The sequence below is a fragment of the Nerophis lumbriciformis genome, linkage group LG21 (genome assembly GCF_033978685.3).
Source record: "Nerophis lumbriciformis linkage group LG21, RoL_Nlum_v2.1, whole genome shotgun sequence".
Classification (NCBI taxonomy): Eukaryota; Metazoa; Chordata; class Actinopteri; order Syngnathiformes; family Syngnathidae; genus Nerophis; species Nerophis lumbriciformis.
In genome coordinates this window covers 24049243-24075657 of record NC_084568.2, presented here as the reverse complement: position 1 = coordinate 24075657, position 26415 = coordinate 24049243, and the positions used below count along the sequence as shown (strand labels likewise).

Genomic DNA, 26415 nt, shown 5'->3' with positions numbered 1-26415 from the left:
TTATTTGTGTACGTTTGGTGACATTAGTAAATGTATTTTTGTACATTTAGTGACATGAATAAATGTATTTTTGTATATTTGGTGACAGAAGTAAATGTTTCCCTGTACGTTTGGTGACATTTGTAAATGTATTTTTGTACAGTTAGTGACTTAAGTAAATGTATCTTTATACATTTAGTGACATGAATAAATGTATTTTATACGTTTGGTGACGTTAGTAAATTTATTTTTGTACATTTGGTGACATGAGTAAATTTATCTTTATACAATTGGTGACATTAATCTATGTATTTTTGGTCAAATAAGTAAATATATTTTTGTAAATTTAGTGACATGAATAAATGTATTTTTATACATTTGGTGACATTAGTAAATGTATTTTTGTACATTTAGTGACATAGGTAAATGTATTTTTATACATTCAGTGACATGAATAAATGTATTTTATACGTTTGGTGACGTTAGTAAATGTATTTTTGTATGTTTGGTCACATTAGTCTATGTATTTTTTGTATTTTTAGTAAAACTAGTAAATTTATTTGTGTACGTTTGGTGACATTAGTAAATGTATTTTTGTACATTTAGTGACATGAATAAATGTATTTTTGTATATTTGGTGACAGAAGTAAATGTTTCCCTGTACGTTTGGTGACATTTGTAAATGTATTTTTGTACAGTTAGTGACTTAAGTAAATGTATCTTTATACATTTAGTGACATGAATAAATGTATTTTATACGTTTGGTGACGTTAGTAAATTTATTTTTGTACATTTGGTGACATGAGTAAATTTATCTTTATACAATTGGTGACATTAATCTATGTATTTTTGGTCAAATAAGTAAATATATTTTTGTACATTTAGTGACACGAATAAATGTATTTTTATACATTTGGTGACATTAGTAAATGTATTTTTATACATTTAGTGACATAAATAAATGCATTTTATACGTCTGGTGACGTTAGTAAATGTATTTTTGTATGTTTGGTCACATTAGTCTATGTATTTTTTGTATTTTTGGTAAAACTAGTAAATTTATTTTTGTACATTTAGTGATATGAATAAATGTATTTTTATACATTTGGTGACATTAGTAAATGTATTTTTGTACATTTAGTGACATAGGTAAATGTATTTTTATACATTCAGTGACATGAATAAATGTATTTTATACGTTTGGTGACGTTAGTAAATGTATTTTTGTATGTTTGGTCGCATTATTCTATGCATTTTTTTGTAAATTAAATACATATATTTTTGTAAATTTAGTGACATGAATAAATGTATTTTTATACATTTGGTGACATTAGTAAATGTATTTTTGTACATTTAGTGACATAGGTAAATGTATTTTTATACATTCAGTGACATGAATAAATTTATTTTATACGTTTGGTGACGTTAGTAAATGTATTTTTGTATGTTTGGTCACAATAGTCTATGTATTTTTTGTATTTTTAGTAAAACTAGTAAATTTATTTGTGTACGTTTGGTGACATTAGTAAATGTATTTTTGTACATTTAGTGACATGAATAAATGTATTTTTGTACATTTGGTGACAGAAGTAAATGTTTCTTTGTACGTTTGGTGACATTTGTAAATGTATTTTTGTACAGTTAGTGACTTAAGTAAATGTATCTTTATACATTTAGTGACATGAATAAATGTATTTTATACGTTTGGTGATGTTAGTAAATTTATTTTTGTACATTTGGTGACATGAGTAAATTTATCTTTATACAATTGGTGACATTAGTAAATGTATTTTTATACATTTAGTGACATGAATAAATGTATTTTATACGTTTGGTAACGTTAGTAAATGTATTTTTGTATGTTTGGTCACATTAGTCTATGTATTTTTTGTATTTTTGGTAAAACTAGTAAATTTATTTTTGTACATTTAGTGACATGAATACATGTATTTTTGTACATTTAGTGACATGAACAAATTTATTTTTGTAAGTTTGGTGACATTAGTAAATGTATTTTTATACATTTGGTGACATTAGTAAATGTATTTTTGTACATTTAGTGACATGAATAAATGTATTTTTGTATATTTGGTGACAGAAGTAAATGTTTCTTTGTACGTTTGGTGACATTTGTAAATGTTTTTTTGTACAGTTAGTGACATAAGTAAATGTATCTTTATACATTTAGTGACATGAATACATGTATTTTATACGTTTGGTGACGTTAGTAGATTTATTTTTGTACATTTGGTGACATTAGTAAATGTTTCTTTGTACGTTTGGTGACATTTGTAGATGTATTTTTGTACATTTAGTGACATTAGTAAATGTATTTCTGTACATTTTGTGACTTAGTCTATGCATTTTTGTAGGTTTGGTGACAGGAGTAAATGTTTCTTTGTACATTTGGTAATATTTGTATATGTATTTTTGTACATTTGGGGACATTAGTAAATGTATTTTGTCATGTTTGGTGAGATGAATATATGTATCTTTGTATGTATAGTGACATTATTAAATGTATTATTGTATGTTTAGTGACAATATTAAATGTATCTTTGTACATTTGTGTGTTGCTACCACCCTGCAGAGGAGAAGAGGAGGGTCAGGGCCAATGACAGAGAGTACAATGAAAAGTTCCAGTATGCGGTAAGAGAGCTTTTTACATTATGACGTTCATGCTATATGATGTTTGTTATGCAGTGAGGTTCATGCCTGGTGAGGCAGTGACTTTTTTTCCCAACCTTATAGTTGCGTACTCTCTCCAAGTAAGTTAGCAAGAGTTGTTTTTCAAATATTTTTAAATTATTTTTATAAAACCATTTGTGGTCTTATCTGTATTTTGTATAAAAAGTCAATGGAAACTATCTTTCTCCAGAAAGAAAACTTTGCTATAAAAGTCCGTATTTTTTCTCGCTGTAGAAGGACAGTAGCAATAGGGCTCAAAAGGCCACATGATTTCGCAATGCATTGTGGGGACTGGGTAGACATACATGTTGAGGAAAGGCTTTGTTTACAATGTAGAAGCGAGCATCAATCTCGATGAAAATACCAGTAGAGTGGAAAAACAAGTTGACTTTATATGCTTAATTGTGTTTTATTTTATTCATTAAAGTTAAACCATTTCCAATTGTATTTCCAATTTGTAAAGTATGTGAAAATACCGTCTAAATGTCACAAAATGCCACAAATTCAGTCGGCCATCTTTGGCAATTTCCGTAAATTCCACGTCACCGTGGTAACGCTTCTGCACTCTGACCATATTATTGGAGCAGTCATACTGGAAATATGCTAACATTGGGAAAGAGATGTGCTGTTTATCATCTACAATTTTTATGTAAGACAATAACATATATGCTTTTTTATTAGAGATGTCCGATAATGGCTTTTTTGCCGATTTCCGATATTGTCCAACTCTTAATTACCGATTCCGATATCAACCGATACCGATATATACAGTCGTGGAATTAACACATTATCATGCCTAATTTTGTTGTGATGCCCCGCTGGATGCATTAAACAATGTAACAAGGTTTTCCAAAATAAATCAACTCAAGTTATGGAAAAAAATGCCAACATGGCACTGCCATATTTATTATTGAAGTCACAAAGGGCATTATTTTTTTTCAACATGCCTCAAAACAGCAGCTTGGAATTTGGGATATGCTCTCCCTGAGAGAGCATGAGGAGGTTGAGGTGGGCGGGGTTGGGGGGTTAGTGTATATTGTAGCGTCCCGGAAGAGTTAGTGCTGCAAGGGGTTCTGGGTATTTGTTCTGTTGTGTTTATGTTGTGTTACGGTGCGGATGTTCTCCCGAAATGTGTTTGTCATTCTTGTTTGGTGTGGGTTCACAGTGTGGCACATATTTGTAACAGTGTTCGAGTTGTTTATACGGCCACCCTCAGTGTGACCTGTATGGCTGCATTCACTTGTGTGTGTGAAAAGCCGTAGATATTATGTGACCGGGCCGGCACCCAAAGACAGTGCCTTTAAGGTTTATTGGTGCTCTGTACTTCTCCCGACGTCCGTGTACACAGTGGCGTTTTAAAAAGTCATACATTTTACTTTTTGAAACCGATACCGATAATTTCCGATATTACATTTTAAAGCATTTGTCGGCCGATAATATTTGCAGTCCGACATCCCTATTTTTTATGCATTCGAAATCGTAAATAAATAGCTAACAATTGATTCAACAGATTGAGGGTCCTTCATTACGGCCATTTTACCTTTATAAAAACATCCAAAAAACCTCCAACAATATTTCATTTACATGCTGTGACCTGAAAATTAACCAAGCATGAGTGATATTGTTATTATAAGCCGTAACACACACAGCCTATTTTAGCGACGCATTGATAGCAGTGAGCTAATGCTAGTTTAAGCTGCTATTGCTTCTGCTTCGTCTCAAACTTTCTAAAAAGTAATTTGTAGATTATAAATCATGCATTTCTCACCTGGTAGCAGACAAATGTGGCTGGTCAAATTTCACATCACCCGAGATGGTCAAAACAATGGGGTTTTTTTAACCATTCATGACGATTGCGATGGAATTTTAATCTAAATGGAATTATGTGAGCATCGGTCGGCATCCCAGCGAGAGAGGAACTTGTACAGTAACTGTTTGTTTTATTATGGTTAGTTTGTACGTTTAGCACTTAGCAATGTTGCTGATGCTACTGTGTTGCAATAACACCGCATTCATTCAGCACTCTGCATTAAAACTTATTGCTCATCCTCTTTGTGTTCAGGCTCAAAAATATAAGGTTCTGGATCATGAGCGTTGTTGTTGATGCGGAAGGGATCTGCTGCTCCTAACGCTACGTCACGGATCACGTGACTTGCTTCCTCATTAACTCTCAAAATGGCTCGGGTTTCTCCTTGAGATCGATACTATTTTGATCAAATCTCTTTACTAGCAAACTTTGGAAGTCTTTTGGTTTCATAAATCAGATATATATGTGTGGAAGTCGCTTACTACCCATTCCACTATTACACACGGCGCAAAAGCCAAGCTTGCAGTTTTTAACAATGGTTTAATTTCCGTAGAATTTCCTCACACTTTTCTCTCCAGCAGGACGTGACTTTTCAGCCGCATCCGTATCCTCTCCTCCTCCTGCCCCCTCGGCCGCTTACTGTTAAAGACAACAGATGATTAGATTAACACGTACCACCTGTGAAATCTAATCACCCGCCAACTGTGTCTCGCCGTCAGCACGCGCCCCGCCCCTATCCGATGGTGCTCGTCCTCAGCACCATAGACAGCGGCGGTGACCTTTGCTCCTGCAAGCACCTGGCCACACCTCCCTCCACAATATGATAATAGCTTTAATATAGAAGTAACTTGTTTTTCCACTCTACATGTACAAAATGACAAAAAACAAGGGATCGTACCAAAACAAACTCCTATATTCCAAAGGCTCACTACCTGGAAAAAAATAATAAAAAATTGGTGGAAATGACTCATATGAGCTATGAGCACGTCTGACTGACGAGAGATTTGAATCAAGTAAAAGTGCCGCCGAACTTGTACGGATTTCGTCAACAGGGTCAGTTTTAATATTGGTTTAAAGAATTTCAGAATGCAAAGTGCGTTAAGGCACATTGTCTTTTGTTCGAATTGTGCGTGATCCACGGCTTTCATCATTACTGTGTCCAAGATGCGTGAGATCCCTCAGCTGCGTTTCATAAGCAGAGTTCCCCCCAAAAAACGAGCCCGTAGTTACTTATAAATACTTTGATCACTGCGCTACCACTACGAAAATAATACTTTTTTTGTGCTCAACCATGACGAAAAGTAAACAGACAACATGCTTTTTACTGTACGTTGTTCATTGCTTAAGATAACACACTTAACAGGATAAAACATGCTGTGGAAGTCGTTCCCTACCCGTTCCACGGATACCACGTCACAGGACCCAGGCGTGCCGTTTTAACAGAGTTTTAATGAACATGCGATGCCAAGAACAATCTTTTCAGAACAATCTTTTCAGATGTCTTTCTCTTAAGTCTCTCCCACCTCTTTCCTCCGCTGGCCGCTCACTGTTAGACAACAGATGATTAGATCACCACGTACCAACTGTGAAATCTAATCACCTGCCAGCTGTGTCTCGCCGTCCCGCACATGCCCCGCCCCTAGTCGATGGTGCTCCGCCCTCCGACCTTTGCTCCTGCAGCGCGCTGATCACACCCTCCCTCCACACATGCTTTGATTCAAACTTATCAGTCTGAATTTGCTATGAACACACCAGCATGTACGAACCAGGTGATGGCGTTAAAAAGGTCGTTTGGCGTTTTGTACGGCTCATATATTTCAGTTATTCGCCTGGAAGTTACCCAAATCTTACTAAATGTTTGGACACACCTTCTCATTCAGTACGTTTTCTTTATTTTCATGACTATTTAAATTGCAGATTGTCACTGAAGGCATCAAAACTATGAATGAACACGTGGAGTTATGAACTTAACAAAAAAAAAAGGTGAAATAACTGAAAACATGTTTTATATTCTAGTTTCTTCAAAATAGCCACCCTTTGCTCTGATTACTGCTTTGCACACTCTTGGCATTCTCTCCATGAGCTTCAAGAGGTAGTCACCTGAAAGGGTTTTCCCTTCACAGGTGTGCTTGAAGCCCCCTCAAGGTGAGCCAGAGGACATTTATTTTCAGTTTATTGCCAGATTAGCAAGAATAAGGACGTCACATGCTGTAAAAAGTCATGGTGCACGATAAATGTTTTTGCAAGCATTATATTGGCGATTTGCTGACAAACGAGCACGCACCATCCAACCCAGCTGACAAAAGGTGGCGCAATCAGAGGGTAGGCTCCACACGCTCAGCGTCGACTCAGGTTTCTGCCCTGTATGGGATTTGAAATGTGCAAATTCATCGATTGTGTTCAAAAGGTTTAAAATCATTGAGAAATAACATCTATTCCCTGTTGTCATTGTTTTTTTTAACTTTTTCATTCCAGGTGAGTATCTGCCTCACCTGCCTTCCCTGACTCCGTTATCCTACAGCATAGGTGTCAAACTCAAGGCCCAAGGGCCGTATCTGGCCCGTCACATCATTTTATATGGCCCGCCAACGCCTAGGAAAATATGCATCGATGATGTACCTTATCTTTTCGTACTAAATGTATTTGTTCTTTCCATTTTGACAACAAAATATATAAATGCACTGCATGAAATTGCATACCGTTTAAATGTTAATAATATTATGCAATACTGCAACAAATAATATATTACCATAGTTTCCACACATTTGTTAAGATTAAAATAAACACTTCAATATCTGCTTGACTTATGGTTTCAAAGCAAGTTATCCATCAAATTGTACACTGTAAAAAGGACAATAGATATTACGTTAAAATTACGATGTTTTTTTTTTTTTTTACAGCATATTCAATTGAAAACTGTATTTTGAAAATGATAAAATTGTATAAATTGTATAAAATATTGCAGACTCCGCTGCCTTTTTTTTTTTACTGTAAAATCTACGGTTGTTGTTACTGTAAATGGAAACACAGTTATTTTACGGTAACAAACTGGCAGCTCAGTTGCCAGAATTAAAAAAAATAACAGTGGTACCGTTTTTCTATTTACAGTAATATGTTGAACAAACTACATTAAATTTTGCAGTAAAATTCGGTATTTTACCATATAATAACTTTGGTACCATTTTAAAAGGGTAAATAAACAGTAGGTACTGTTTTCCATCTACTGTAATATAATGTTTTTAAAAATCCCTACATATTGCATTAAAAAAAAATGGTGACCAGAATTTTAATGTGAAATATACAGATTTTTTTTTTTTACAGTGTCCGTAAAAAATATAGATTTAATAATAAAATGCATAGGCAAATTCGTAAATTATTCACTATTACTGTAAATGCAAAAATGGTACCACAGATATTTTACAGTAACAAACTGGCAGCTCAGTTGCCAGAATTAAAAATGAACAGTGGTACTGGTATTCTATTTACAGTAATATGTTGAACAAACTACCTTAAATTGTACAGGAAAATTATGGCAACTAAGCTGCCAGTATTTTACCCTAAACATAACTGTGGTACCATTTTAAAAGCGTAAATAAACAGTGGGCACTGTTTTCCATCTACTGTAATATAATGTTTTTAAAAATCTCTAGATTTTGCATTTTTTTAACTGTGTACTTAAAAAAATGTATTTAATAATAAAATGCATAGGCAAATTCGTAAATTATTCACTGTTAAAAAAGCGGCCCTCTGATGGCAGCCATAACTGCGATGTGGCCCTCAATGAAAACGAGTTTTGACACCCCTCTCCTGCAGTGAAGTTATATCCATGTCCTTTTCTTTTTTTCTCCCTCAAAATCAAGACTAACTACATCACAACATCCAAGTACAACATCCTCACCTTTCTGCCCATCAACCTGTTTGAGCAGTTTCGGGTAGCGGCCAACGCCTACTTCCTCTTCCTGTTCCTACTGCAGGTAAGTGTGTAAGTGTAAGTTTATTTAATTTTTTAAATGTATTTAAATTTTAATTTTATTTAATTTTATTTAATTATATTTAATTTTATTACATTTTATTACATTTTATGTTATCGTAAGTAATTGTGACTTGCTTACACATACTGCACGTGACAGCAGACAGGGTTTGGCTGTGTAAAAGGCAAAGACGGATAAATGCCAGATCTTTTGTCAGGCCTCCAAAGTGAGATCTTAGACACCTACTGCCTCATTCTTGTCAGAGCCCTGATTGCAGAAACTGCTGCCGGCCGCAATGTCTGCTCTGCAGAGTGTCATTCTGTGTCTAGTTGATCCCTCAGGTGTCCTCCCTGTCCTGGTTCACCACCATCGTGCCTTTGGGGATGGTGCTGAGCATCACGGCCGTGAAGGACGCTTCAGACGACTACGTGAGCGTTATAAAGGGAATCAAACTCGTGCATCGGAACGGGTAAAATACACTCTTCTTCTCTGTCGTCTCCTGCAGTTTCGCCACCAGAGCGACAACCAAGTGAACAACCGGAAGTCTCAAGTGCTCATCAGTGGCTCGTAAGTTTGACAATTATTTGATTATTTATTTCTGTACTGTTATGTTTTTTTTTAACCTTATTTTGCTGTCATCCACTTGTCTGTTTTTTTAACCATATGTTGCTTTCTCAGACTTAAGAATGAAAAATGGATGAACGTTCGCGTGGGTGACATCATCAAATTAGAGAATAATCAGTTTGTGGCGGTAAGTAACTTATTTTAAAAGGTTCTGTGACATAGCTCGTACTTTAAAAAACTTGTATTGCCCATTGAATTTAATGGAAATCAATTTGGTGCTTTTTTCCCCCAAAACAGCACCATTTTAACTTGTAATGTGGCTTTTGAACGGAAAAATTAACTATTCAAAACAACAACAGTAGTTTTATGATATACAGTAATAATAAAGTACATAATTTAACTTGGAGAGTGGACTTCTACAATGTCTCTATTTTGAGTTGCTTCTCCGTCAAACACACCATCAGCTGCCTTTTTCATATTTTCATGGGTAAATGTCCACCGTCTAGATATTATTTCAACATCCTTGGCTGCTGATAGACTCATTCTGCTTCAGTGTTGATCGGACTGGTGCTTTATTCACCAAGTCAGCGACACGCTTAATCATGTTTTTGATGATGTCTTTCTTCAATTCAATGACTATCATCCACTTCCTCTCAGAACTGTCCTTCACGTTTATTTTCAAAGGAAGATGTTTTGTCGTTCAACCCATAAAAGGTCACTAAAATCCACTTCCACTTATCTGTAATGACAAAAAACTGTCTGCTTCCAAAAAATTGCCTTAAAAATTTTCTTTTTTTTTTTTTAATTACTTCAGCCTGAATAATACATGTGAAATTGAATCATATTTTGGGTATTTTCACCATTTAAAGGTTATTAATTTTTTCTACAGAGTAAGATATTAAATTAAAACTCACACTTTAAGTTTGAAGGACAAAAACTTTCTGCTTCCCAAAAATTGCCTTAAAAATATTAATTTTTTTAAAATTACTTTAGCCTGAATAATACATGTGAAATTGAATCATATTTTGGGTATTTTCACCATTTAAAGGTTGTTATTTTTTTCTACAGAGTAAGATATTATATTAAAACTCACACTTTAAGTCCGAAGGACAAAAACTGTCTGCTTCCCAAAAATTGCCTTAAAAATATTCATATTTTTTTAAATTACTTCAGCCTGAATAATACATGTGAAATTGAATCATAGTTTGGGTATTTTCACCATTTAAAGGTTATTGATTTTTTCTACAGCGTAAGATTTTAATTTAAAACTCACACTTTAAGTCCAAAGGACAAAAAATCTGCTGTAAAAATATTGAATATCAATATTTTTTTCTTCTTTTTTAATCCATTTTTAACAATACTTTTTTGCTTAGATATTACATGTTGTTATACTTTTTAGGGTTTAGGCAACATGATGTTTAATTCACCTATCTTTTATCTTTTTTCCTTATTATCTTTTACGTTCCTAATGCTGAGTCCCACTTGTGTTGAACCCATTAATTCTATGTGGGTTGTACTTGTATAGCGCTTTCTACCTTCAAGGTACTCAAAGCGCTTTGACACTACTTCCACATTTACCCATTCACACACACATTCACACACTGATGGAGGGAGCTGCCATGCAAGGCGCTATCCAGCACCCATCAGGATGTGTCAAAGTCAAAGCCCGCGGCCCACAAATGAATGCTCTATGGCCCCCGGGATGATATTTGATTAGTATTAGAACCGGCCCGCAGGCCACAGCCGCCTGCTGCTGTTTTGCACGCACCAATACTCCATCAGTGTTGGCGCTAGGAATTTTCTAAATGGGGTCCCAGGGACCCCATCAAGTCATAAAAATGAGGTCCCACAGTAAATTTTCGGGGTCCCACTTTTGTGTAAGCGTTTTAAAAACAAATGATAAATGTATGCATTATCCTGTTATATCTCACATTCTATATTGTGTTTTGGAGAAAGGTTGTCATAAACGTTACCTAATTCTTTAAAACAATAATACAAAAGAAAACACATTTTTATGCATATGTAAATGTATTCAGTTATAAACATTCATTCACTTTCTTCTTTCCTTCATGCATCTAAACTTTACCGCTGCCGGTAGTTTTTTCTATATTTTTATTGTAATATTTTCAGAATGTGTTTGTTAAATTTTGGACCAAATTAGACAAAGAAAACAATCTGAAGTTGTCTTTATTTTTTAGTTTTAATGCCAAGATTTTAAAAGTCTGGCCCGCGTGTCCACAGATTTTCCTCCATGCGGCCCCTGAGCTAAAATCAATCAATCAATCAATCAATCAATCAAAGCATATATACATAGCCCTAAATCACGAGCGTCTCAAAGGGCTGCACAAGCCACAACGACATCCTCGGCTCAGATCCCACATCAGGGCAAGGAAAAACTCAACACAATGGGCTACAATGAGAAACCTTGAAGGGGACTGCAAATGTGGGGACCCCATCCTGGGCGACCGGTGCAATGGACGTCGAGTGGATCTAGTTAATAGTGTGAGAGTCGAGTCCATAGTGGGGCCAGCAGGAGATCATCTTGAGTGGAGACAAGTCAGCATCGCAGAGACGTCCCCAACTGATGCACAGATGAGTGGTCCACCCCAGACTTTGAACGGCTCATCTGTGGTCACCTAATCTGTGCAGAGCAGAGCAGAAAAAAGACGGCAGATCAACTGGTCTAAAAGGGGGTTCTATTTAAAGGCTAGAGTATACAAATCAATCAATGTCAATCAATCAATGTTTATGTATATAGCCTTAAATGACAAGTGTCTCAAAGGGCTGCACAAGCCACAACGACATCCTTGGTTCAGATCCCACACCAGGGCAAGGAAAAACTCAACCCAGTGGGATAACAATGAGAAACTTTGGAGAGGGCCTCAGATGTGGGCGAAATCCCCCCGTCCACCCTAGGGCGACCGGTGCAATGGACGGCGAGTGGATCTAGCATAATATTGTGAAAGTCCAGTCCATAGTGGATCTAACATAATAGTGAGAGTCCAGTCAATAGTGGGGCCAGCAGGAGACCATCCCGAGCGGAGACAGGTCAGCAGCGCAGAGACGTCCCCAACCGATGCACAGGCGAGCGGTCCACCCCGGGTCCCGACTCTGGGTGCCCCCCCTCCACAAGGGAGAGGGGGGCAGAGCAAAAAAGAAAAAAAAACAGCAGATCAACTGGTCTAAAAGGGGGTCTATTTAAAGGCTAGAGTATACAAATGAGTTTTAAGATGGGACTTGAATGCTTCTACTGAGGTAGCATCTCTAACTGGGAGGGCATTCCATAGTACTGGAGCCCGAATAGAAAACGCTCTATAGCCCGCATACTTTTTTTGGGCTCTGGAAATCACTAATAAGCCGGAGTTCTTTGAACGCAGCTTTCTTGCCGGGACATATGGTACAATACAATTGGCAAGATAGGATGGAGCTAGACCGTGTAGTATTTTATACGTAAGTAGTAAAACCTTAAAGTCCCATCTTAAAGGCCTACTGAAATGCGATTTTCTTATAAAAAAGGGGATAGCAGGTCCATTCTATGTGTCATACTTGATCATTTCGCGATATTGCCATATTTTTGCTGAAAGGATTTAGTAGAGAACATCGACGATAAAGTTCGCAACTTTTGGTCGCTGATAAAAAAGCCTTGCCTGTACCGGAAGTAGCAGACGAGTAGCGCGTGACATCACAGGTTGTGGAGCTCCTCACATCTGCACATTGTTTACAATCATGGCCACCAGCAGCGAGAGCGATTCGGACCGAGAAAGCGACGATTTCCCCATTAATTTGAGCGAGGATGAAAGATTCGTGGATGAGGAAAGTGAGAGTGAAGGACTAGAGGGCAGTGGGAGCGATTCAGATAGGGAAGATGCTGTGAGAGGCGGGTGGGACCTGATATTCAGCTGGGAATGACTAAAACAGTAAATAAACACAACACATATATATACTCTATTAGCCAAAACAAAACCAGGCTTATATTTAATATGCCACAAATTAATACCGCATAACAAACACCTCCCCCCTCCCGTCTATATAACCCGCCAATACAACTCAAACACCTGCACAACACACTCATTCCCACAGCCCAAAGTACCATTCACCTCCCCAAAGTTCATACAGCACATATATTTCCCCAAAGTCCCCAAAGTTACGTACGTGACATGCACATAGCGGCACGCACGTACGGGCAAGCGATCAAATGTTTGGAAGCCGCAGCTGCATGCGTACTCACGGTACCGCGTCTGCGTATCCAACTCAAAGTCCTCCTGGTAAGAGTCTCTGTTGTCCCAGTTCTCCACAGGCCAATGGTAAAGCTTGACTGTCATCTTTCGGGAATGTAAACAATGAAACACCAGCCGTGTTTGTGCAGCTGAAGTCGGCCGCAATACACCGCTTCCCACCTACAGCTTTCTTCTTTGCTGTCTCCATTGTTCATTGAACAAATTGCAAAAGATTCACCAACACAGATGTCCAGAATACTGTGGAATTTTGCAATGAAAACAGACGACTTAATAGCTGGCCACCATGCTGTCCCAAAATGTCCTCTACAATCCGTGACATCACGCGCAGGCGTCATCATACCGAGACATTTTCAGCAGGATATTTTGCGTGAAATTTAAAATTGCACTTTAGTAAGCTAACCCGGCCGTATTGGCATGTGTTGCAATGTTAAGAGTTCATTATTGATTTATAAACTATCAGACTGCGTGGTCGGTAGTAGTGAGTTTCAGTAGGCCTTTAAGTGCACAGGAAGCCAGTGCAGGTGAGCCAGTATAGGCGTAATATGACCAACTTTCTTGTTCTTGTCAAAAGTTTAACAGCCGCATTTTGTACCAATTGTAATCTTTTAATGCTAGACATAGGGAGACCCGAAAATAATACGTTACAGTAATCAAGACGAGACGTAACGAACGCATGAATAATGATCTCAGCGTCGCTAGTGGACAAAATGGAACGAATTTTAGCGATATTACGGAGATGAGTTTTAAGATGGGGCTTAAATGCTTCTACTGAGGTAGCATCTTTAACAGTAAGTTTGCCACCCCTGCATGAATTCATGCTAACCTCTGCGTGGGTTTGCAGGCCGACCTGCTGCTGTTGTCCAGCAGTGAACCTCATGGGCTGTGTTACATTGAGACCGCGGAACTGGACGGGTCAGTGAACGCACCGTGTCATTAAGGTGAAAGGGAACTGGCTTTTAGATGTGTTCAGTGTCTTGCAGAGAGACCAACATGAAGGTGCGCCAGTCTGTCTCGGTGACGTCAGAACTGGGGGACCCCAACAACCTGGCGGCGTTTGATGGTGAATTTCTGACACGCTTTAATTTTGTCCCGCCTTTACTATATTGTTTTACATCAATGCAGCATTCTTATGTGAAGGCAAGGTGGTCTGTGAGCCCCCCAACAACAAACTGGATCTTTTTGACGGGACTCTGTACTGGAGAGCCATGAAGTGTACTTTAACCAACCAGAACATGCTCCTTCGAGGGTGTGTGCTCCGCAACACCGAGGCCTGCTTTGGCCTGGTCATCTTTGCAGGTACAAAAAAAAAAAGTTTTTGTGATGACATTTTAGTTGCACGTCCATAAATTTAAGTATTATTTACGACTGTGTCGTGTACCGCAGAAGGGCGGCGTGGGTGTGTGATAGATTAGGGAAGAGAACGGTGAACTAAAGCTTCTGTATTGACAAGCTGATATCACAACAGGTTCTGCAGTCTATTCGTGGGATCAACCAACCAGCTCCTATAGCGCCGCCCTAGTGGCTCCCTGAAACATTTTTAAAAAAGGATTGAAAATGGAAAAAAATGGGGGAAAAAATATATTTTTTTAGTATGGGGAACATATTCACCATTAATGAGTTGCTTATTAACATGACAATGAGTAACATATTGGCTCTTAATTAGTAGGGATGTCCGATAATGACTTTTTGCCGATATCCGATATTCCGATATTGTCCAACTCTTTAATTGCCGATACCGATATCAACCGATACCGATATCAACCGATATATACAGTCGTGGAATTAACACATTATTATGCCTAATATGGACAACCAGGTATGGTGAAGATAAGGTACTTTTAAAAAAAATTAATAAAATAAGATAAATAAATTAAAAACATTTTCTTGAATAAAAAAGAAAGTAAAACAATATAAAAACAGTTACATAGAAACTAGTAATTAATGAAAATGAGTAAAATTAACTGTTAAAGGTTAGCACAATCATGTGTGCTTACGGACTGTATCCCTTGCAGACTGTATTGATATATATTGATGTATAATGTAGGAACCAGAATATTAATAACAGAAAGAAACAACCCTTTTGTGTGAATTAGTGTGAATGAGTGTAAATAGGGGAGGAAGGTTTTTTGGGTTGGTGCACTAATTGTAAGTGTATCTTGTGTTTTTTATGTTGATTTAATAAAAAAGAAAAATACCGATACTGATAATAAAAAAAACGATACAGATAATTTCCGATATTACATTTTAACGCATTTATCGGCCGATATTATCGGACATCTCTATTAATTAGTCATTATTTAGTACTTCTGCGATGAGGTGGCGACTTGTCCAGGGTGTACACCGCCTTCCGCCCGATTGTAGCTGAGATAGGCTCCAGCGCCCCCTGCGACCCCAAAGGGAATAAGCGGTAGAAAATGGATGGATGGATATTTAGTACTTATTAATGCCTTCTTCTGCATGGCCTTATTGATTGATTGATTGATTGAGACTTTTATTAGTAGATTGCACAGTACAGTACATATTCCGTACAATTGACCACTAAATGGTAACACCCGAATAAGTTTTTCAACTTGTTTAAGTCCACGTTAATCAATTCCTGGTACAAATATATACTATCAGCGTAATACAGTCATCACACAAGTTAATCATCAGAGTATATACATTGAATTATTTACATTTTTTACAATCCGGGGGGTGGGATGCGGAGGGGGTTGGGGCGGGGGGGCTAGGTTTGGTTGATATCAGCACTTCAGTCATCAACAATTGTATCATCTGAGAAATGGACATTGAAACAGTGTAGGTCTGACTTGGTAGGATATGTACAGCGAGCAGTGAACATAGTGAGTTCAGGAAGCATAAGAACAAGTATACACATTTGATTATTTACATTTGATTAATTACAATCCGGGGACATGGGATGTGGTGGGAGGAGGGTGTTAGTCTAGAGTTGTAGTTGCCTGGAGGTGTTTTTTTAGTGTGGTTTTATACAACCAGTAAGCCATTAACTAAGAGTCTTCCCTCAATAACCTCAGGATTATCGCTTATTAATAACCCTAATCGTAACCCTAACCCTTATATGTTACCCTAGTGTCCAAATAACTCTAAATTAGGTCTGTGTTACTTAGAATATGTTCCCCATACTAAAGTGTTACCTTTTTTTGTTTTCGTATGTTTTTTGTTTGAGGACAAACATGACATAAACCTTCCCGATTGTTAGAAGGCCCACTGTTTAATATGTTTGTGTATGCTTCACTGATGAGAGTATTTGGTGAACATCGTTTTGTCCTACTAATTTCAGCGGTTCTTGAACTCACCATAGTGTGGACTGTGACGCAACAGTTTGTTGACATGTAAAATCTTCCACTCCTTCTTTGTCTCATTTTGTCCACCAAAAGTTTTATGCTGTGCGTGAATGCACAAAGGTGAGCTTTGTTGATGTTATTGACTTGTTGGAGTGCTAATCAGGCATATTTGGTCACTGCATGACTGCAAGCTAACCAATGCTAACATGCTATTTAGGCTAGCTGTATGTACATATTGCATCATTATGCCTAATTTGTAGGTGTATTTGAGCTCATTTAATATCCTTTACTTTTATCTTCTTTGTATTTAATTTACCTTTGCTTGTCTAATGACACATTATCTGTATGTAATTTTGGCTGCATTTCAGATAGTTGTTTGTGTGCCATGTTGTTCCAGACCACAGCAAACGTTACCTAGCTTGCCAAAGATTGTAATAAATCTATTAAAAGAAGACAGCCTGCAGTTTCCTTTAACTTGGACACACACATCTATACCTTTGGCCATTAAAAGCCAGTCATTTCCAGGAGTTATCTCATCACTTCTGAGTAGCCTCTGATTTACTAATGGTTTCTAATGTAAAAATGTGTAGAATAAATATTACATTTCATGAGGTGGCGACTTGTCCAGGGGTGTACCCCGCCTTCCGCCCGATTGTAGCTGAGATAGGCTCCAGCGCCCCCCGCCACCCCAAAAGGGAATAAGCGGTAGAAAATGGATGGATGGATGGATTTCTGTTAACAAAAATTTGCTTCAGCCTGCGACACATTTTGATAGTAGGCTATTATAGGTAATATAGACACTCATGTCATGTGTTGTCTTCATTATAGCACTTATGTAAGACTTTTAAAGTCATTTTGATAGTAGGCTATTATAGCTAATATAGACACTTATGTCATGTGTTGCCTTCATTATAACACTTATATACGGCTTTTCATTTTTTGCGGCTCCAGACAGATTTGTTTTTTGTATTTTTGGTTTGGTTTATGGCTCTTTCAACGTTTTGGATTGCCGACCCCTGCTATAGACCAAGATGACGTCACCTCAGTTTCTTAAGTTTCTCATACAGAAGTTGACTCCATCATGACCTTGTAAAGGCATGTTCGTGTATTTGTGTGTACCCTTAGCGTCTGGCTTAAGGCATAACATTGACAGTATCTTAAGCATGGTGTCTGGTAATCATGAGGAATGGGCCCATTGACAGATTTAAGGGTCTTTTCTTGTGGAATATAAGCTATTCCACATGTGCATGTCACACTTAATGGCTTCACTTTATTACCTGGACCACTGTTTACAAGACAGGCTGTCTGCTTGCTCCAAAGAAATGTCATTTTCCACCATATGGAAAAACATGTTATTTCATAGTCTAGCAGATACTACAACTGTAAACCCAACAAGAAAGTGGTTTCTCTTTTGTATGTCAGCGCCCCTCAGACTGGCAGACTGACGTGGACGTAATCGAATTGGAACATGGAACTAGCCATTGCTTGCACATTTACTTGTGACTTTGTCTCGGGACACAGACAGTAGGGAGAAATATGGGATGCTATTGTTGCTGTGATAATTCATCTTAGAACACTGCTAAGGGCTATCAGCTACCAATGTATTTGACAAATTAACATCTATATTTGTCACAATTAGAAGTTAAACTTTGTAAAACATTTTCCAAGGCCAGAAGAAATGTTGCCTTTCACTTTTTGTGTCTGAAACACTGACCCACATGAGAGATGCTTGTGAACAAAATGTAAAAAAAAAAAAAATCGGATGCAATTACTAGAGATGGCTTTTTTTAATGGCTTTTTTGCCGATATCCGATATTCCGATATTGTCCAACTCTTAATTACCGATTCCGATATCAACCGATACCGATATATACAGTCGTGGAATTAACACATTATTATGCCTAATTTTGTTGTGACGCCCCGCTGGATGAATTAAACAATGTAACAAGGTTTTCCAAAAATAAATCAACTCAAGTTATGGAAAAAAATGCCAACATGGCACTGCCATATTTATTATTGAAGTCACAAAGTGCATTATTTTTTTAACATGCCTCAAAACAGCAGCTTGGAATTAGGGACATGCTCTCCCTGAGAGAGCATGAGGAGGTGGAGGTGGGCGGGGTTGAGGTGGGGGGTGGGGGGTAGGGGGCATCGGGGGGTGTATATTGTAGCGTCCCGGAAGAGTTAGTGCTGCAAGGGGTTCTGTGTATTTGTTCTGTTGTGTTTATGTTGTGTTACGGTGTGGATGTTCTCCCGAAATGTGTTTGTCATTCTTGTTTGGTGTGGGTTCACAGTGTGGCGCATATTCGTAACAGTGTTAAAGTTGTTTATACGGCCACCCTCAGTGTGACCTGTATGGCTGTTGACTAAGTATGATTTGCATTCACTTGTGTGTGTGTAAAAAGCCGTAGGTATTATGTGATTGGGCCGGCACGCAAAGGCAGTGCTTTTAAAGTTTATTGCCGCTCTGTACTTCTCCCTACGTCCGTGTACCACTACGTACAGCGGCGTTTTAAAAAGTCATAAATTTTACTTTTTGAAACCGATATCGATAATTTCCGAACCGATACCGATAATTTTCGATATTACATTTTAAAGCGTTTAACGGCCGATAATATCGGCAGCCCGATATTATCGGACATCTCTAGCAATTACTGTTCAAAACGTGAGTGACGCCAAAAAACACTCCAAAAACTGACCTTGCAACATGGCTTCGTTTTTTTGTGTCAAAGGTGGGGCGAATCCTGTCGGTTTGAACCAGGAAGAGGGCGGGTCACTATGATCAAACGAAAAAAAACGGAAAAAAATGTACGCAAATAATGTTATAAAAATGTTTGCCCTTTTTGCGAAATCCTGCTTGCAAGTGACGAGCTAACATGCTAACTATAGCTTAGCTAGCAACAGTTAGCTTGATGTTAGAAGTGAATTTATTTGTCGAATCTGTATCTTTTTAGCTGGAAATAACTCCGAAAAGTAGCCAAAGAGTTTAAGAAGTTGTCTTAGAGATATTGACGAAAATATTTCAGACATTGTCATTGTTTTTTTTGTTTTTTTTGTTGAGTTTTTTCCATTATTAACATATTAGTAACTTCTAGAATAGCCAATGTTGATTAAAGTTGATTTGATTGAATTTTTTTTCTTCTATGAAACATTTTTATTTTTAAGAAAAATATATAATTATGTCGGACCAATTTTGGAATCAATGACCTTGAACATTCCAATCACCTGGAACATTGCATATGTCAACGTTGAAAAAGCTAGGCTATTTATAATTTCCTACACGGACATTTTAATGAAAATGCAAAAAAACATAGTAAAACTAATCTCCTAAAACTCTGTCATTTAAGATTACATCACCGCTGTAACCATTTTCATCAAAGGCAGTTAATTATTTTTTGTTAAATCATGACAGCAAGTGACAAGCTAACTGTGGAAGTCGCTTCCTAGCAGCTCTACTGTAGACACGGCACAAGAGCCAAGCGTCCAGGTTTAACAAAGTTTTAATGTTTTTAACAAGGTTTTTCAAAATGTTTTCCGGCATGTCGTGACTTTGCCGTCACTCCCAATCCTCTGTTTCTCTGCTCCCGGCCGCTTACTGTTAAAGACAACAGATGATTAGATTAACACGTACCACCTGTGAAATCTAATCACCTGCCAGCTGTGTCTTGCCGTCAGCACATGCCCCGCCCCGCCCGCTGGTGCTTTTCCTCAGTACCATGGACAGCGGCGGTGACTTTTCCTCCTACAGGCAGCGCTGACTTACACCCGCCCCCACACAAACCTACTAACTATAGCTTGGCTAGCAACAGTTAAGGTTAAAATATTCCTACAGTCACCTGGTGTTAAAAGTGAATTAATTTGTTAACTGGGTATGCTTTAGATGGAGAGAAAACAGAAAAGTGGTCAAAGACTTTAGGAACTTGTCTAAGAGATATTTAAAGAAAATATTTAAGACACTCTTCGTTTTTTGTTTTTTTTTTACATTATTAACATTTTAGTAACTTTTAGAATTTGATTTATTTTTATTCATCCTTTTTTATTACACTCTGCAGCATCGCGTGGACATCGGGGGCGGTACCTCTGGATTGGCAGACCGGGGTGGTGGTTCCTCTCTTTAAGAAGGGGAACCGGAGGGTGTGTTCTAACTATCGTGGGATCACACTCCTCAGCCTTCCCGGTAAGGTCTATTCAGGTGTACTGGAGAGGAGGCTACGCCGGATAGTCGAACCTCGGATTCAGGAGGAACAGTGTGGTTTTCGTCCTGGTCGTGGAACTGTGGACCAACTCTATACTCTCGGCAGGGTCCTTGAGGGTGCATGGGAGTTTGCCCAACCAGTCTACATGTGTTTTGTGGACTTGGAGAAGGCATTCGACCGTGTCCCTCGGGAAGTCCTGTGGGGAGTGCTCAGAGAGTATGGGGTATCGGACTGTCTGATTGTGGCAGTCCGCTCCCTGTATGCTCAGTGCCAGAGCTTGGTCCGCATTGCCAGCAGTAAGTCGGACACGTTTCCAGTGAGAGTTGGACTCCGCCAAGGCTGCCCTTTGTCACCGATTCTGTTCATAACTTTTATGGACAGAATTTCTAGGCGCAGTCAAGGCGTTGAGGGGATCTGGTTTGGTGGCTGCAGGATTAGGTCTCTGCTTTTTGCAGATGATGTGGTCCTGATGGCTTCATCTGGCCAGGATCTTCAGCTCTCACTGGATCGGTTCGCAGCCGAGTGTGAAGCGACTGGGATGAGAATCAGCACCTCCAAGTCCGAGTCCATGGTTCTCGCCCGGAAAAGGGTGGAGTGCCATCTCCGGGTTGGGGAGGAGATCTTGCCCCAAGTGGAGGAGTTCAAGTACCTCGGAGTCTTGTTCACGAGTGAGGGAAGAGTGGATCGGTGCGGCGTCTTCAGTAATGCGGACGCTGTATCGATCCGTTGTGGTGAAGAAGGAGCTGAGCCGGAAGGCAAAGCTCTCGATTTACCGGTCGATCTACGTTCCCATCCTCACCTATGGTCATGAGCTTTGGGTTATGACCGAAAGGACAAGATCACGGGTACAAGCGGCCGAAATGAGTTTCCTCCGCCGGGTGGCGGGGCTCTCCCTTAGAGGTAGGGTGAGAAGCTCTGCCATCCGGGAGGAGCTCAAAGTAAAGCCGCTGCTCCTCCACATCGAGAGGAGCCAGATGAGGTGGTTCGGGCATCTGATTAGGATGCCACCCGAACTCCTCCCTAGGGAGGTGTTTAGGGCACGTCCGACCGGTAGGAGGCCGCGGGGAAGACCCAGGACACGTTGGGAAGACTATGTCTCCCGGCTGGCCTGGGAACGCCTCGGGGTCCCACAGGAAGAGCTGGACGAAGTGGCTGGGGAGAGGGAAGTCTGGGCTTCCCTGCTTAGGCTGCTGCCCCCGCGACCCGACCTCGGATAAGCGGAAGAAGATGGATGGATGGATGGATTTTTATTATTTTTAATTTAAAAATACAAACCAAAAAAAACAGCTACATATAATCATGTCGGATAGTTCTGGAATTACTAATCTAGAACATTCCAATCACCTACAACACTGGATATGCCTGTATTGGAAAAAAAAAACTATTTATAATTTCCTACATAGACATTTTAATCAAAATGCAAAAACATAGTGGAACTGAACTCCTAAATATATGTTATTTAAGATCGTATCACTCTTGTAACATTGCATGAAAGGCAGTTGAGTATTTTGTGCTAAATCATGCTCGAACGTGAGTAGCTAACAAGCTAAATATCTTACCTGTGACAATCCGTCACATTCACGTCGTGTTGTGTTTCCTTGGTTGGTGTTTATTTCCTGTCAGCGCTCTTATTTTCGTTCAATTTCCTGCTTGGCTCCCTGAGTGCTGTTTCCCCTCACCTGCTGCTGATTGGCAGCCTAGCCACACCTGTTGTCAATGCCTGCCTCGCCCTCCAGTCAGGGCTCGATGAATGGTTTCCTGTTCCCTGTCTCCTGTTATCCTGTTTTCTGGTTCCTGTTTCCTATTAAAGTCATGTTTTCCTGCGCTACACCTACCATCTCTGCATCTTGGGGTTCACTACCGATAGATGACATTACCTGTGTGTTTTGAAAAAGGTTTTAGCCAACATGACAACGGTGCTTGTCAAAAGACTTTAGGAAGAAGTTGTGTGAGAGTTTTTTTTTCTTTCATTTTTTAATTCTTAAACCATTTTGTAGAATATTGGTAACTTCAAGTACAAAAAAGAATTGCCGACAGTAGTTGCAGATACGTGAATTGTTCATTTTTGAGTATAAAATACATTTTATAAATGTATTTTTTAATGTAACCTTTTTTTTGATAACAAAACAAAGGTAATGTATAAACCATTATGAGTTTAAGTAATATGACCTATTACAGGGGTGTCAAACTCATTTTAGCTCAGGGGCTGCATGGAGGAAAATCTGTACATATGCGGACCGGACTATTAAAATCATGGCATTAAAGCAAAAATAAATAACTTCAAATTGTCTTCTTTGTCTTACTTTGGCCAAAAATAGAACAACCACATTCTGAAAATATTACAATAAAAATATCGAAATAAATACAGGCAGCGGTAAGGTTCAGATCCATGAAGGAAAGAAGTGAATGAATGAATACATTTACATATGCATACAAATTTGATTTATTTTGTATTGTTATTTTTAATGAATTAAGTAATGTTTATGACAACTGTCAGGTTCAAACATCCATGACATCTATTAAACAAGACAAGAAGCAAGGAAATAAACAAAGACAGAATTCAATTTGGCTTAATTTGAGGAGAAACGTCTGGTCTGTACTCTTGCACAGTTTCCAGCACGCTCTGACGAAAAAAGGTTTACGTCTCCTCTTTTATTTGGATATTCCCTGTTTACACAACAACAGCTGTTTCTAAAGGAATGGGGGCGGGGAGTACGTAAACAGTCATTGTTTTCGGTCACATTAACAGAAAAGAAAAAGATGCCTCGGCCTGGGGCTGGTAGTGGATCGAGCTTGGGCAAGTCTTGGATCACAATAGATAACCCCTCCCGTCTCCTCCCATCGTACACAGCGGAATTTTCCAAGCCTTTGGCTTGGTGCAACAAAGACAGCTTTCATCTGTTCACTGGGAACTCAGAGAATGGAAAGTTTTTTGATAATTTACATTACATTTTTCTGACAACAACCTTTTCCCAAAACACAATATAGAATGTGAGATACAACAGGGTTGTCATGTCTGTGTGATCATGTTTTGTTTTAGTCATGTTCGGTTTTGTTTTTGGACTCTTTGTGCACTTTTGTTTGTTTTGTCACCATGGCAACCCATTAGTTTTCACCTGTCATGTCACGCACCTGTTTCACGTTTTGAGTCACGCACCTGATTTCACTGATCATGTCAGTGCTATTTAAGCCTGTCTGTTTCTGTTGTTCGTCCTGGTGACATTATCCTTTCTAACTCCTGTTTACCTCTGTCATTATCATGCCCTGCTTATTCCATAGTGTTTGCTTCATGCCATGCCACGCAAGTTTTTGTTTTGCTCTTGTCACAGTAAGTGTTTATTAGTTTCACGTCCATAGTTTTGCCTTTGTCCTAGTTTTTGTTTTCTTAGCCAAGTTTATCTCCGCTTGTGAGCGCGCCTTTTGTTTGTAACCCCCCCTTTTTGTAGTTTGTTAGTGTTAAAATAAATATGTACTCACATTCACGCCTTGCCCGCGGCAACTTTCCTTTGCATTCCGGGAAAACAAACTCCAAGGTCCACGTTTTGACAAGGGTAATGCATACATTTATCATTTGTTTTCAAAACGGTTGCAGAAAGGTGGGACCCCAAAAATTTACTGTTGTACCCCATTTTTATGACTTGATGGGGTCCCTCGGACCCCATTTAGAAAATTCCTAGCGCCAACACTGATGGAGTATTGGTGCGTGCAAAACTGCAGCAGGCGGCTGTGGCCTGCGGGCCGGTTCTAATACTAATCAAATATCATCCCAGGGGCCATAGATAATTCACCTGGCCCCCGGGCCTTAACTTTGACACCTCCTGACCTATTAGCATTGCAGCCTATCTAATACTTTATTTGCAGCAAAACTTTTTGGAGCATTGCCAAAATTGGTGAAAAATAAAACTCTAATCTAATTGTTTGCTTCTCAGGTCCAGACACCAAGCTGATGCAGAACAGCGGTCCCACCAAGTTTAAACGTGCCAGCATAGACATTCTGATGAACACCTTGGTCCTCTGGGTAGGACACACCTCTCTTTCTCACATCTCTCAGGACATGATCTCTGTCTCTTTGTCTCGCCAGATCTTTGGCCTGCTGGTGTGTATGTGCATGTTTTTAGCTATAGGCAACGCAGTGTGGGAGCAAGTGGTTGGTTACCAGTTTCAGAATTATCTATCGTGGGAACCTCCAGTCGACAGCGTTGTCTTCTCCGCTTTCTTCGCCTTCTGGTCCTATGTGATCATCCTCAACACTCTGGTGCCCATCTCTCTCTATGTCAGGTGAGGAGGTTGTCTGCATGCATGCAAGACCAATGAACATTGACACACTTATCATGTTTGGTGTGTTTGCTCAGCTGGTATGTTTGTTTAGTCTAAAGTAAACGGGCAGATCCAAACACTGGTGTGCACAAAACAAGCGCTCACATTGCATCCGGAGAGTATTCACAGAGCTTAATTTTTTCCACATTTTATTATATTGCAGCCTTATTCCAAAATTTAATAAAATTAATGTTTTTTCCCCTCAAAATTCTAAAGACAATACCACATAATTACAATGTAATTTTTTTTTTTTTAATTTTGCAAATGTATCTGCTGTAAAATACTTTGTTTATGCCCTTTTGGCAGCAATTGCGGCCTCGAGTTTTTTTTAGATTCAATGCCACAAGCTTGGCACACCTATCTTTGGACAGTTTTGCCCATTCCTTTTTGTCCATTCCTCTCTGCACCACCTCTCAATCTCCATCAGATTAGACGGGAAGCGTTGGTTTTCATCCAGGATGTCTCTGACCATTGCTGCATACTACATGACATATATTCTTACAGCGTGTATATGAAACGTTGATGAAAGTGTTTAGAGGTTTTTCTTAGAGCCCTTTTATAGGCAGAATAGAGCAACTCCTACAACCTCCATTTTGATTGCATTTATTTACGAGTAAGAATGCATAAAAAAAGAAAAACAAGTTTTTGTCTTACATAAGGATTGTGAATGAAAGGCAAAATAAAAAAATAAAAAAGTGCATTTCCCCTTTAACAGACACAATCCACTCTGCACACATTTAGTAGATCAGTTTTGCATGTGCTATCAGGTTTGCACACACACAAATCTTTAGTAAATCAGGCCCAATGTCACCTGGAATCAATCAATCAATTCCTTTATTGTCATTGTCATAATAACACTTAAAGGGGAACATTATCATAATTTCAGAAGGGTTAAAACCATTAAAAATCAGTTCCCAGTGGCTTACCGTATTTTCCGCACTATTAGCCGCACCTAAAAACCACAAATTTTCTCAAAAGCTGACAGTGCGGCTTATAACCCGGTGCGCTTTATATATGGATTAATATTAAGATTCATTTTCATAAAGTTTAGGTCTCGCAACTATGGTAAACAGCCGCCATCTTTTTTCCCCGTAGAAGAGGAAGCGCTTCTTCTTCTACGGTAAGCAACCGCCAAGGTAAGCACCCGCCCCCATAGAAGAGGAAGCGCTTCTTCTTCTACTGTAAGCAACCACCCGCCCCCATAGAAGAAGAAGCGCGCGGATATTACGTTTCATTTCATTTGTGTGTTTACATCTGTAAAGACCACAAAATGGCTCCTATTAAGAGACACGCGTACAACGCAGAATTCAAACTCAAGGCAATAAGTCACGCAGTAGAACACGGAAATAGAGC

At 38.8% G+C, this 26415-nt stretch overlaps 1 protein-coding gene across 1 annotated transcript in view; it reads left to right on the top strand.

The window, feature by feature from the left end:
* atp8b2 (ATPase phospholipid transporting 8B2) overlaps positions 1–26415 on the top strand; it is a 122065-nt gene that overhangs the window by 36187 nt on the left and 59463 nt on the right. Inside the window, exons 3-12 of the mRNA XM_061982599.2 lie at positions 2570–2628; positions 8335–8448; positions 8775–8873; positions 8951–9012; positions 9124–9196; positions 14089–14159; positions 14228–14307; positions 14385–14543; positions 24675–24763; positions 24827–25023. Of these exons, the coding sequence (XP_061838583.2) occupies positions 2570–2628; positions 8335–8448; positions 8775–8873; positions 8951–9012; positions 9124–9196; positions 14089–14159; positions 14228–14307; positions 14385–14543; positions 24675–24763; positions 24827–25023 (1003 nt within the window). The remainder of the gene's footprint in view (positions 1–2569; positions 2629–8334; positions 8449–8774; positions 8874–8950; positions 9013–9123; positions 9197–14088; positions 14160–14227; positions 14308–14384; positions 14544–24674; positions 24764–24826; positions 25024–26415) is intronic.